General features: G+C 38.5%; 1 protein-coding gene across 3 annotated transcripts in view; it reads left to right on the top strand.

The window, feature by feature from the left end:
* The window catches only part of Rabgap1l (RAB GTPase activating protein 1 like), a 551680-nt gene that overhangs the window by 97394 nt on the left and 441531 nt on the right, over window positions 1–12755 (top strand). For all 3 annotated transcript variants that reach the window (XM_034512812.2, XM_076941454.1, XM_076941455.1), the window contains exon 11: window positions 11855–11996. In XM_034512812.2, coding sequence (XP_034368703.2) covers window positions 11855–11996 — 142 coding nt within the window. The remainder of the gene's footprint in view (window positions 1–11854; window positions 11997–12755) is intronic.

Here is a 12755-nt window from a genome sequence, read left to right as displayed (position 1 = left end):
CAGAGGTCAGACTCAGGTGTGGCAGCAGTTTACAAACCAAACTCTCTTCTCCAGCTCCCAGTACATTACTCAACATTTGGAAATCTGTTTCCTATAATGATTTCTGCTTTTTCTAGTGTCAAAATGTATAGAAGGTTTGTTTGTTTATTTATATTGGAGGCAAGGTCTGGAAGCTCAGCCTGGCTTTAGCCTTACTATGTGATGAAGATTGCCTTAGATTTTTTTTTTTTTAAATCCTTTTGCCTCTATCTTACAAGTCTTGGGGTTGTAGGTATATGGTATCATATCAGGTTTTATGTGACAATGGAGATTGATCCCAAGAGTTTTGGGATGATAATCAAGCACTGTGAAACACAGTAAAATTGGTGTTTTAAACTTGTTTTAGGCTTTAAAGAATAGGAATGTAGAGATAGGAACTTGGAAAATGCAACATTTACTTGATTGAATGTATAGTCTTATTAGGCACCATTGAGAATCAGGTAAATGGGAGATTTGGGTAAGTAGGTGGGTTTCTGTAAAGTAGGTTAGTTCTTAAAAGATTATGGGAGCAAATACGGAGACAAAGCGTGGAGCACCACGCAGAGACTGAAGGAAAGGCCATCCAGAGACTGCCCCACCTGGGATCCATCCCATATACAAACACCAAACCTAGACACTATTGCGGGTGCCAAGAAGTGCTTGCTGACAGGAGCCTGATATAGCTGTCTCCTGAGAGGCTCTGCCAGAGCCTGAGAAATACAGAGGCGGATGCTCGCAGCCAACTATTGGACTGAGCACAGGATCCCCAATGGAGGAGTTATAGAAAGGACTGAAGGAGCTGAAGGGGTTTGCAACCTCATAGGAAGAACAACAATAACAACCAATGAGACCCCCAGAGCTCCCAGGGACTAAACCACCAACCAAAGTGTACATATGGAAGGACCCGTGGCTCCAGCTGCATATATAGCAGAGGATGGCCTTGTCAATGGGAGAAGAAGCCCTTGGGCCTGTGAAGGCTTGATGTCCCAGTGTAGGGGAATGCTAGGGTGGGGAGGTGGGAGTGGGTGGGTGGGGGAGCATCCTCATAGAAGCAGGGGGAGGGGTTATGGAATAGGGGGCTTCCTGGGGGGGAAACTGGGAAAGGGGATAATATTTGAAATGTAAATAAAGAAAACAACCAATAAAAAAATTTTAAAAAATCAACTGAGTCAGCAGCACTGGACACACGGATGGGTTTGAATTTTCTTATTCTCCATATGTGATAAATTATAAGGAACAATCTGAGGCAGTTACACAAAATAAAACAAAAATAAAATGCAGAAAAGCCAATGTTATAAAAGAAATGCTCATATGATAGTCATTTTAAAGTGATCTTAAACAAGGTCATGTATGATAGTTATTGAGGAAATAACATTGACACCAAGAGTACATAAAGTAAGTGCACACTTCTCCCCATCTCTGCCTCCCTGTCTTCCTGTGTTATGAGAGAGGATTTTCACTCTGTAGCTCCTGCTGACCTGGAACTAATTTTGTAGCCCAGGCTGGTCTCATATGTGATAGCAGCTTGCCTGCCTCAGCCTCCAAAATGCTGAGGTTATAGGCATGAGCACTATTCCCAGCTCTAGATTGGCATTTCATAAAACAAAATTAGTAAGGTTTGAATAATTGAAATAATATCTATTGGCACATCTGATGTCATGTTGAACAAAGGTTCTGAAAAACATAATGCTTCTTATTATGGATATTTTCAACTCTAATAACTAATGATGTTTATTTGCTGGAACATCTGTTCTGAAATGATATTCTGACTTTTACACTTGACTGTAAAAGAATTACCTCTCATTTTATGTTTGTTAGATTGTATGTGTTTTGGGTTTTGACAGATGAAATAAGGATTTAGAGGTTACATATAAAATCAGCATGTCAGGTGGACTGCTCTTCAACAGACAGTAAATTCTTTCCTCTGTCTAGTCCTCAGTTTTCTTACCTTAAAGTTAGAGTGTGGATTGGTAGCATTACTGGAGGCGTTCTGACATTGGGGTGTCTTTATGCAGAAGGCCTGCCTCTTTTCAGGCTATACTTCTTGCTCTGTGGAGAATTTGAGCTTGCAGTGTCATTGGCTGGGGATGCTCTCTTCCTTTCCTCACATCGCTTCTAGAAAAGCCAGTTCTGAGTGGTAAGAGTCATTAGCAGGAGGTCTGGGATTTTCCTGACAGTCCTTTGTTATTGATGGAATTCATGTTTGTGAGTTTCCAGGGCTTGGCTGATTTCATCATCACTCTTTAGACTTTAACATGACAAAGTAAGTGGAAATACTAATGATTTGTTCCTAGGTAAGGAGCTAGTTAGCTTTCTAGTCTGTCATTTAGTTGTGTTTATGAACTACTACTTCTTTATCTGTAAGTGGAGATAATATTTATCTTATAGTGTTGTTTGGTTATTAACTCATTTACTTATTCAACAAACATTAAATATTTCTTCAGTGACATAAATTGATATAGGCTCTGTCCTGAGTGTAGGTTTAATGTTAAAATATCATAATATTTTCTTGATATCTCTATAAAACTGCTGCCATATTGGCTGAGGGGTTTTTGGCTCAACTTAATTTAGAAATCATGAAAAGGGAATGGAGTAGTGTAGTTCTGACCAGAGGCTCTCAGCAGCTGGTGGGTGTTAACAGTTTTCCAAGCTGCTCTTGGCAGGACCTCTGAGCAAACAGTAGCTGGAGTCAGTGGTTGCCAGAAGCTTTTGGCAGCCCTCCATTGCTGGAGTAGTAACCACTGGCAGTTCTGGGTCTTCTCCAGCAGCTTTGCTTGAATACTCCCAGGCAGCTCAGATTTGCTAGTCTCTGGATGCTAGGCATTCTTGTAGGCCTGTATCTCTTGGTAGTAATATTGTCAGATAAGCCCATTCTGCTTGAGGTACAAAGGATGAATGGTGGATCTGATGTAGCTTAATAGGTAGAGTGTGTGATAGCATGCAAGAAGCCATGGATTTGAACCATAGCATCACATAAACCAAGCATGTTGTCATATGTCTATTATCCCAGCACTCAGAAGGTAGATGTAGGTGGAAGAACCATGAGTTCAAGGCCATTCTTGTTTATAAAGCAGGTTCTAGACTATCCTGGGCTACATGAAACCCTGGCACAAACAAACAAACAAACAAACAGTTGGCAATAAAATCACCCCAGCAAGGTTTTATTAGAGCGTATACTTATGGGTCAGGGCAGGGGATACATACATTTCTAGACTGGCCTGAAAAGGTTGTGAAGAGCATTGCATATATAGAGCTGAAAGGGCAGGCCTCCATATGTGTAATCTTCTGACTGGTAACACAGACTTTCTGTACAGGCATACTGGGCTTGTCTGTTCTGACACTCATTGGTGTGATTTTCTTCCGGGACTGGAGTTGGGATATCTAAAGTGGCTGCAGCACTGGTGGGGAAGGATCTGGAGTAGTCATAGTAGTGCTCCAGTGAAGTGTTCTAATTGACTGTGACAGCTGTGGCAGTGCAGCAGAGTTTCCCAGCAACTGTTACAGTGTTACATCAGTTTTTAGGTACCCATTGATGTAGTAGAAATGGGTACATCCTCTAAACTCAGCTATTGTAATGCTCAAGGCTTCCAGTGGGGTTTTTCTGATGGTGGCAGCTATTTAGACGTCTGCTGGTGTCATGACAACCTGAATGGGCCACTCACTGACTTAGCTTCTAATTGATAGCCCCCAATGGCATTTGTGGAGATTATGATGTTAGTATTCTGGCTTCTAGTACCGCTGAGGGGCTATGGAGAAGTGGAAATGATGATCATAGTTCAGTCTATATTAGAAGACCATAGAGATGGTAGCTCCAGCCTCTAGTGTACATCCTCAGCTTACCCGGAGTGTCTTAGTGTTTTATTGCCATGACCAAGGCAGTTCTTACAAAGGTAAACATTTAATTGAGGCTGCCTTACAGTTTAAGAGGTTTAGTCCATTTTGATCATTATAGAAAGCTGTAGGAGAGAGTGTTCTACATCTTTATCTGAAGGCAGCCAGGAGGAGACTGAATTTGTCATAATGGGCAGAGCTTGAAAATACATACATATATACATACATACATACATACATACATACAAACATATATACATATGTAAGTATATATATGTATATATAAATATATAACCTCAAAACCTTGTTTCCATAGTGACACACCTCCTCCAATAAAGTCACACCTCCTAATAGTGGCACTCCCTGTGGCCAGGCATTCAAATACATGAATCTATGTGGGCCAAACCTATTCAAACCACCACATTTCACTCCCTGGCCCCCTTAGCCTTGTAGATATTATATAATGCAAAATGCATTTAGTCCAACTTCAAAAGTCCCCATAGTCTATCACAGTCTCAAAAATGTTTACAACGTAAAATGTAAAAAAAAAAATGTAAAAATGTTTAAAAGCCCAAAGTTCAAAGTCTCTTCTGAGATTCATTCAGTCTCTTAACTGTAATCCCCTATAAAATCAAAATAAAAGAGCAAATCACATACTTATAAGATTTACATTACCATTCCAAGATGTCATAATGAGGAAATTTGGGAACAAAGCAAGACAAAACCAGATGGGCACTTTTCCAAACTCTCCATCACTGTGTCTGATGTCAAAGTACTCTTTAGATCTCCAACTCCTTTCAGCTTTGTTGTCTGCAACAAGTTCTTTCTCTTGTGCTGGTTCCATTCCCTGTTAGCAGCTTTCCTTGGCAGGTATCCAATGGCTCTGGGTTCTGGCATCTCTGACATCTTGGGGTCTTCAAGGCAACTCCAACTTCATAGCTTCATGTAGTAGCCTCTCAGGGCCTCTATGCAGGGATACCCCTGCCACACATCTGGCCTTAGTGACTTTTCTTACTTGTATAGGGGTTCCATAATCCTTTCTATTCTTGAATCTAAAGCCAGAGCCACATGGTTGAAGCTGCCCCGTTCTGCTGCTTGCTAGGGCTGGAACATGGCTTCTTCATTCAGTTGTATCTTCACCAGCTTTCTGTTTTCCATGATTTCCTTCACTGTCTAAGCTTGGCTGTCCTAGAACTTGCTCTGTAGACCATGCTGACCTTGAACTCAGAGATCTGTATGTCTCTGTCTCCTGAATGTTGGAATTAAAGGTGTGCACCAACAAACCTGGACCTAAGCTTTTCTTTAATACCTTTTCACAAAAGGGAAGCTTATCTGGGTAGGATCTTGTCCTCAAGGTCTCCATTTCCTTAATTCTATTTAACATCTTTAATCTGGTCATTTTATTAAACGCAGGATTTAGTTCCATTCTACTTCCTGGTGCCCCTTTAATACTTGAATCATACATTTTGCATTTTTTCCCTTCTCATCTTGCTGTGTTTGAACAAAATGCTCTTCATAAAAGTTTACCACAAGACAGAGTCTATGTTAGGCTCTTTTGAGATTTCCTTAATCTTAATCTCTTCACTTTAGCATCAGACAGATTCTTTAGACAAAGATAAAAAGCAGCTGCATTCTTCACCAAAATATCACAGGAATGATTTCTGGGAAACATACAAAAATTTTCCTCTCAAATTCTTGAGCCAAGCCTCCTCAGTTCAAATCACTCTCAGCACCACTGTGTACCATGTTCCTATCAGCATGGCCCTTTAAGTCACACTTAAATCGTTCAACTGATTTTGTAATCCACAGTCTCAGAGTCCACATTTCTCCAAACAAAAACATGACTCTCATAGTAATACCTCACAGTCTCAAAGTCCATATTCTTCCAAACAAAAAGATGGTCAGACCTATCATAGCAATTCTCCAGTTCCTGGTACCAACTTCTGTCTTAGTTGGGTTTTATTGCTGTGAAGAAACTGGAGGGGCGGGGGGAGGGATCTGCCAGGCTGTGTTTCAGAGTTTAGACTATCAGTATAGTCACAAACAAGCATAATACTTGTCAGGGTAACTATGATAGCTATCACTATCTTTGATACTTTTTGGGAGGCTACAGGTAGTCTTTGGTGTTACAAGTGGTGAGGTCCTCAGCTCTCAACCTTACCCTACCTCCACCCTTGTTTATAGTCCTGGTCTGACTTACTGTGTGTACTTTAGGGTTGTAGCAGCTGTAACTGAGCAGTTGGCCATAGGAAAAGGTCCTTGACAGCTCTCTGCTAAGCATCTGAGCATTTGAGGCTTGCTCCTAATAATCTGTAACCTCTTTGGCTGTTGAAGATGAGTAAATAGAAAAGCATTTTAAAAACAAAGGCAGGGAGTGATGAATGTCTTATGAAAATCTGAATGTAAAGAAGTCTTCTTGATGTGTATTACAGAAGAAAATATAGCTCTCAATTCTCTTTAGGAAACCAAAGTCCACTATAATGTTAGCATTCTTCAGTGAATACTACAGAATTTACTCCTGTGATGGTTAATCTTGACTGTGTGGGTGGTTCCATTCTATGGGCTTGGGTCTCATTCTGAATTAAATGGAGAAAGCATGCTGAACATAAGCACCCATCATTCTCTGTTTGCTGACTGTGGCTGCTGTGTGACCAGATATCTCACTTTCCTGCCACTATGCCTTTCCTACCTGATGGATGTGTCCTCATACTGTGAGACCCTTGCTTAAGTTGTGTTGGTCAAGTATTTGTAGCCACAAGGAAAATAACTAATACATGTTCTCTAGCTAGTATAAAGAAAAATATCCTGTTGATGTTGGGGGTGGGGACTGGGGATACCTGATTCAGTCTTTTTTCTTTTGGGTGTCTTTGACTTTTCATTATGTTGGAAACAAAATCTTTTAAGAACTGTTAGTATTTAAAATGGGTAAATAGAAATGAGCCACATGAGACATGAAATTAGAAGAAGAGGGGATTGTTTTGTAAGAGAGGGTACCCAGCAAAAGGAGATCAAGAGGATAGAGCAGTGCATTGTAAGAGGGAAGTGAATAAGAACACACTGTGATGGCATATGTTAAAATGTTGTAACAAAACACATTATTTTCTCTGTGAATTTATGCTTAATGGAAATAAATTAAAAATGCATAAAATGAAAATTGTCATTGAAGATGCTTTTCAATTTGTACCATTAAAATATACTCAATTAGTAAATAACCAAGAGAAATTGATAATAATGATAATAATTATTTTTCTGTAGAAAGATGAAAATTAATATACTTATTGTGGGAAAATAAAATATAGGCTGTATTTTTTGTTTTTCTCATTTGCACTTCTGCTTATGTTGTCTTTCTTGTTTATTTTGTGCAGAGGCAAATAAAACCTGCCTGGAAACAAATTCTCTCGCATGATTTATAGGCAGAATTTTGTTTAAAAACAAAAGATCTTATATATCAGAGCTTTTGGTTTGCTGCCAGAAAAACTTGGGATTCATTGTATGTTTGATTTTGAATTAAGTTTTGGTTGTTGTGTGTTTGGAAATCTTTCTGTATTACTAAATTATGACTTATGCATTCAGTTACATGATTCTGTGAAGGATAGTGACTCACAAATTAAGAAGCTGGTTTGTAGACACAATGGTTCACAGTTCAGCTTTGTACCAGATTTGCTGTGATCCTTTGAAAATAAATCTTACTTTCTGGATCCTACCCTAAAGATCATGACCAAAGATATTAATGTTTTAAATGTAAAGAAATCCTTACTCTGGTGTTTTTACTTATAAGCAGTGTTATGATCTATGTCCCCTGAAGATGTGTGTATTAATAGAGATATCACCTATGGTCCTTTGTATTTGATGATAGTCTATTATACTCTAAAAGCTTTGGGAATTAATTTGCATTACTGTAATGAATCTTTGTAAGTTAACCTATTCTTGACATATAAATTTTACTATGGATCTGACAGTTTATTTTATACATATAGATTTTTAGTTGTCCAAGAATAAATATTGAAAATAAAATCATGTTACTAAAAGTACTTTATTTGAATCTTAGTTGCTAAGTGCAATATTTAGGTTCAAGACAGTATATTTGTGTAGTTAACTCAGCCAAATTGGGCCTGGTCATGGCAGGGACAATGACTTGGTTCCTGTCCGTGGAACAGAGCCAGTAGGCCATAGTCCTCCAGGAGTGTCCATGGCTGCTGTGGGTGTGAGACTTGTTTGTATAAATCTATCTATCTATCTATCTATCTATCTATCTATCTATCTATCTATCTATCTATCTTACTTCATGTTCCTCTTTCTGGAAATATTTTTCCTGCCAAGGTAATTGGGAATGTTCTCCCTGCCAAGGTTAATGACTGAGTCCCTGATAATTAGAAGAGACACAAATTCGGGTGTCAAGGGTGTGTTTGTGTCTCAGCAAAATTATAAAGACCATTTTGACCTTCAGGACAGATGCTGAGACCTTCAGGACAGCCCTTAACCCTGTAGGAAAGATCTCTAAAAACACTGAGTTCAAGAATATATAATTTCTCAACTATGCAAAATATAAGGATGCAATATGAATTGTATAAGGAACTTTGCAGATCTAAAAGAACAGAGGCACCTGCACTGTGAACCAGCTTGTCAGATATAAAGGCAAGAAGATTCCTGAGTTCAAGGTTAGCCTAGGATAGAGCTTGTTTGGGGATAGGAGTGGTGGGGATCCCACCCAGCTAGCTCATTGTCTGTGCTTACCAAGGCAGACAGATCTCTGAATTCATTTGCAATGTTAAAAAAAAAATGTGCTTACTGTCTCTAAGAATCAAGTGTCTGGGGCCAGGGGATGCTGATTCATGTGATAATCAAAAGGGAACCTGGGATAGTGACTGAATTGATATGTAAATAAAAGACTGGACTTTTGATCTGAAAGAGATGAGCTATCCAGAGAGTGTTAGAATTGCAAGAAAAGCTGTTTGGAACAGAACAGAGAAAGAGCTGTCTCAGTAGAACATAGGCCATCAGCTTGTTATCCACAATTTGACTTTGTTTCACCACTCTTAAAAACATCTTCCTTAGAACCACTCCTCAAGTCAAGGCTGGTTCTTGTCAAACTGAGTACAGGTGAAATATTTTACTATGGTTGTGATAATTTTCTGTTATAGCAGCAGACTTCAGCAGTTGCAACTGATACCATCTGGCTTGCAAAGCCTAAAATAGTTCCTGTATGGCCCTTTGTAGAAAAAATTTGTTGATGTCTAAGGAAGATAATTACAGTGTTTACATCCTATCTGTGTACATTTTCTTGCCTTGGTGATGAAGTCCTGGCCAGGACTTTTTCACCAGATTCTGACTAGGATTGGTGAATAATGAACATTGTTTTTTTGTTCTTTAACTCATAGGGAAGTACTCAATGCTTTACCATTAATGTTAAAGTTAGTTGTAGTTTTTTTATTGGCTCTCGTTAATAGGATGAGAAGACTTCATTATCTTCCTAGTTTGTTGAAGGTTTTTAAAAAACATGAATGAATTATGAGTTTGCATGATATGCATCAATTGATGAGATCCTGGAGACTTTCCTTTTTAATCTGTTAATATTATGGACTATGTTGACTTTTTTACCCTCTTCCAATGTTGAACTAGCTTTGCAGTCTCCAGACAATTTTCATTGTTGTTATGTATCATTTTATTCATTTACAAATACATATATATATGAATATAATTATATATGTATAATAGTGATTTGACTTTTATGTATTTTATGTAATATATTTTATGTAATATATTTATAATATATTTAATTATAATTGATATATTTATATATAAAAAGATTTGCTTAATATAGTTATGTGTCTAACTATCATTTTAAACATTTAATCATCATACTAACAGTTAATAATCCTAGTGTATGATTATTATATAATATTAATAGTATGTGTATTTATTAGCATAAATAATAGTTTTAATATGATATTTTTATGCATGTACATAGTGCATTTTGATCATAGTCAGATCCTCCTATTATTTTCTTTTGTCCTCTTCTTACTTTCATTGGTCCTTTTTTCTCAGCTAACTCCATTCCTTCACTGAAGCTGTTTACAGGTTTATGGCACCTCACTGGTTACTAAACCATTGGTGAAAACATCTCTCCCTGCCCATCAATCTTTAACTGCATATACATCCCCAGGGATGTGTAGGCCTCATGATCCCCTCACCCTTCTCTCGTAGAGTATTTCTTTGTGAAGTCTTGTGCAGGTGATGACTTGTGCTGCTATCCCTGTAGCCGTGTAATGTCCAAAAGTCAGTGTTCCATTCTGTCCTCTAACCCTGGCTCTCAAATGTTTTCTGTCCTTTATTCCATGTTATTACTGAGCCTTGGATGGATAATATAGTTGTTCCATTTGTAGCTGGGCATTCTAAAGTCATTTATTGTCAGTTCTTTGAACACTTAATGAGACTCTGAAGTCACTGCTGATTGAGGCATAAAGATATTATTACCATAGCTGATAGATAGTAGAACTAATTTGTGAGTTAGTTATTGAGAATGCAGTTTTACAGCAAAGTCCATGTCCATTTAGCAAATGAAATACAATAGCTCTATCACTGTGATCTATACTTACCTCATCTGCGAACCTTTGACCAGGTTTGTGGGACCAGGCTTGTGGGACCAGGTTTGTGGGACCAGGTTTGTGGGACCAGGTTTGTGGGACCAGGTTTGTGGGACCAGGTTTGTGGGACCAGGTTTGTGGGACCAGGTTTGTGGGACCAGGTTTGAGGGACCAGGTTTGAATTCCCTCCTGTGGACCAGGCAACAAATGTTGTAAGAAAGTGATTGTTCCCCTGATAACCGCTTTCTTGGCACTGTTGTACCAATGGATTCATTTGCCCAACTGGTCCCTAGCATTGCATTAACATCCACAGCTGAGTCAGATTGCTGATGATAGTTTTTCTTTAGCAGGCTTCCTAGTAGCTGATTTTGATTTGCTAACGTAGATATATTGCTTTGTGTTGCTGCAAATTGATCTCTGGGCCTTGTGCATGATAAGCAGGTGCTCTTCCATTGCAATCACATTCAAGATTTGCTAATATATAGTTGATATTTTTGTCTATTTTTTTTTTTTTTTCGAGACAGGGTTTCTCTGTGTAGCCCTGGCTGTCCTGGAACTCACTCTGTAGACCAGGCTGGCCTCGAACTCAGAAATCCACCTGCCTCTGCCTCCCAAATGCTAGGATTAAAGACGTGCGCCACCACCGCCCGGCGATTTTTATTAACTGTAGTAAATATCCCTGTATACTGTGTTTAGATGTTACTCACTAGTGTGTCTTGCTGCATTTTCATCTCAGTTTGAAATGTAAAATCAAACATTCCTCTTTGTATTTTTTTTTTAAAAGACAGGATCTCATAATGAACTTTCAATATGAATAACTTGCATAGTTAACTTGATAATGAAGCAATATGAGCTTGCTATGTAGCTGAAGATGACCTTGAACTCCCGATCCCCCGTCTCCACTTCCAGAGTACTAGGAGGACAGATGTATACTGCCATGGTACAGTTGGTAGTGTGCTTTCTGGGCAAGCATGCAGGCCCGAGTTTAGATCCTAAGCCTAGACTCAGAAAAGAAGATGGCCACATAGAGGTCAGGCCATTAGTTGGCAAGTCTAGCTGTTATTTCTTTCTTACTATGAGATAACCAGTAATGAATCAAACATCATTTGTTGCCTGTCCTAAAACTTGTGATGTCTTGAAAATTAATTGGATTATGTCAAAATGTTTAGTAAGTTGAATTTGTTAATATAATGCTAGATGATTCTCAGCATGTATACATATCCAGCAGTGGAAAAAAATGGTAGAGAAAATAATTCATTTAAAATATGCCAAGGACAGTATATTAAAAACATCTCTTAAATTCAGACATGGTCTAGATAAATGTTTTGCTTTTCATATTAGCTGATTCTAGTGAACTATTGCTATATAATTTTATTATTTTTAAATTTCTAATATTTAAATATATGATTTTATTGTTTCAGTCTGAGGGAAAAGGTCACAGCAGTGCTGGAGATGCAATATATGAGGTGGTGAGTCTGCAGAGAGAATCTGACAAGGAGGAGCCGGTCACCCCTACTAGTGGTGGGGGCCCAGTGTCGCCCCAGGAGGATGAAGCAGAAGAGGGTAAGAAATTGAATGTATTCAGTTAGTCCATTTAAACAAATGCTTTGTTTAGAATCTTCAGAAGTGATGTATGTGCACACACGTTCGTTCTCATGCTGAGGGGTTGAGTGATGTTATTCCTAGTGTCGGACACACTTACGTTAGATTTTTTGACATGCAGAAGGAGATTTGGTTCATTTGGTTCTTTCTGTGGTTGCCCAGTCCCCAGTGCCACTTAAGCAGTTGTTTAAATTTGGCAGTATTGCTGTGCCAGTTTGCTTCCTATTTGATTTCCAGTATTTCTGAAGTATTTAGTGAGAAGTTTCAAATTCTCTGAAGTATTTTCAGAATTTCAGTGATCGTGTTCTGCTTATCTTTGACACTTTGCATTTCTAACCTGTGTTTTTTGTTGATTCATTCTTTACCACTCACTTCTGAAAGAGCACACTCTTTTCTGTTTACTACACAAATCCTGGAGAGAAATGCTCAAAAGGAAAGGCCCTTATATCGTCTGGCTGTGGGCATGACACTTTTTAAATTCCCACTAGGGCTAGAATGACAGATATTAGCACTAATAAAGTATTGCTTCCAGTATGGGGTTTGTTAACAGCAAATTTCTTTTTTCCTTTTAAAATATTTTTATTTTGTTTTTACTTATTTATGTATGTACACACATGTGTATGTCCATGGAGGCTGGGAGAAGGGTAAGATTCCCTGGAGCTGGAGTCTTAGATGGTGTAAGCTATCTGAAATGGGTAGTGGGTGATCCTGTGCAAGAGC

This window comes from Arvicanthis niloticus, chromosome 10 (assembly GCF_011762505.2).
Source record: "Arvicanthis niloticus isolate mArvNil1 chromosome 10, mArvNil1.pat.X, whole genome shotgun sequence".
Taxonomy (NCBI): domain Eukaryota; kingdom Metazoa; phylum Chordata; class Mammalia; order Rodentia; family Muridae; genus Arvicanthis; species Arvicanthis niloticus.
Note: the sequence above shows the minus strand (reverse complement) of the source record. Positions and strands in the feature narration are given on the sequence as shown.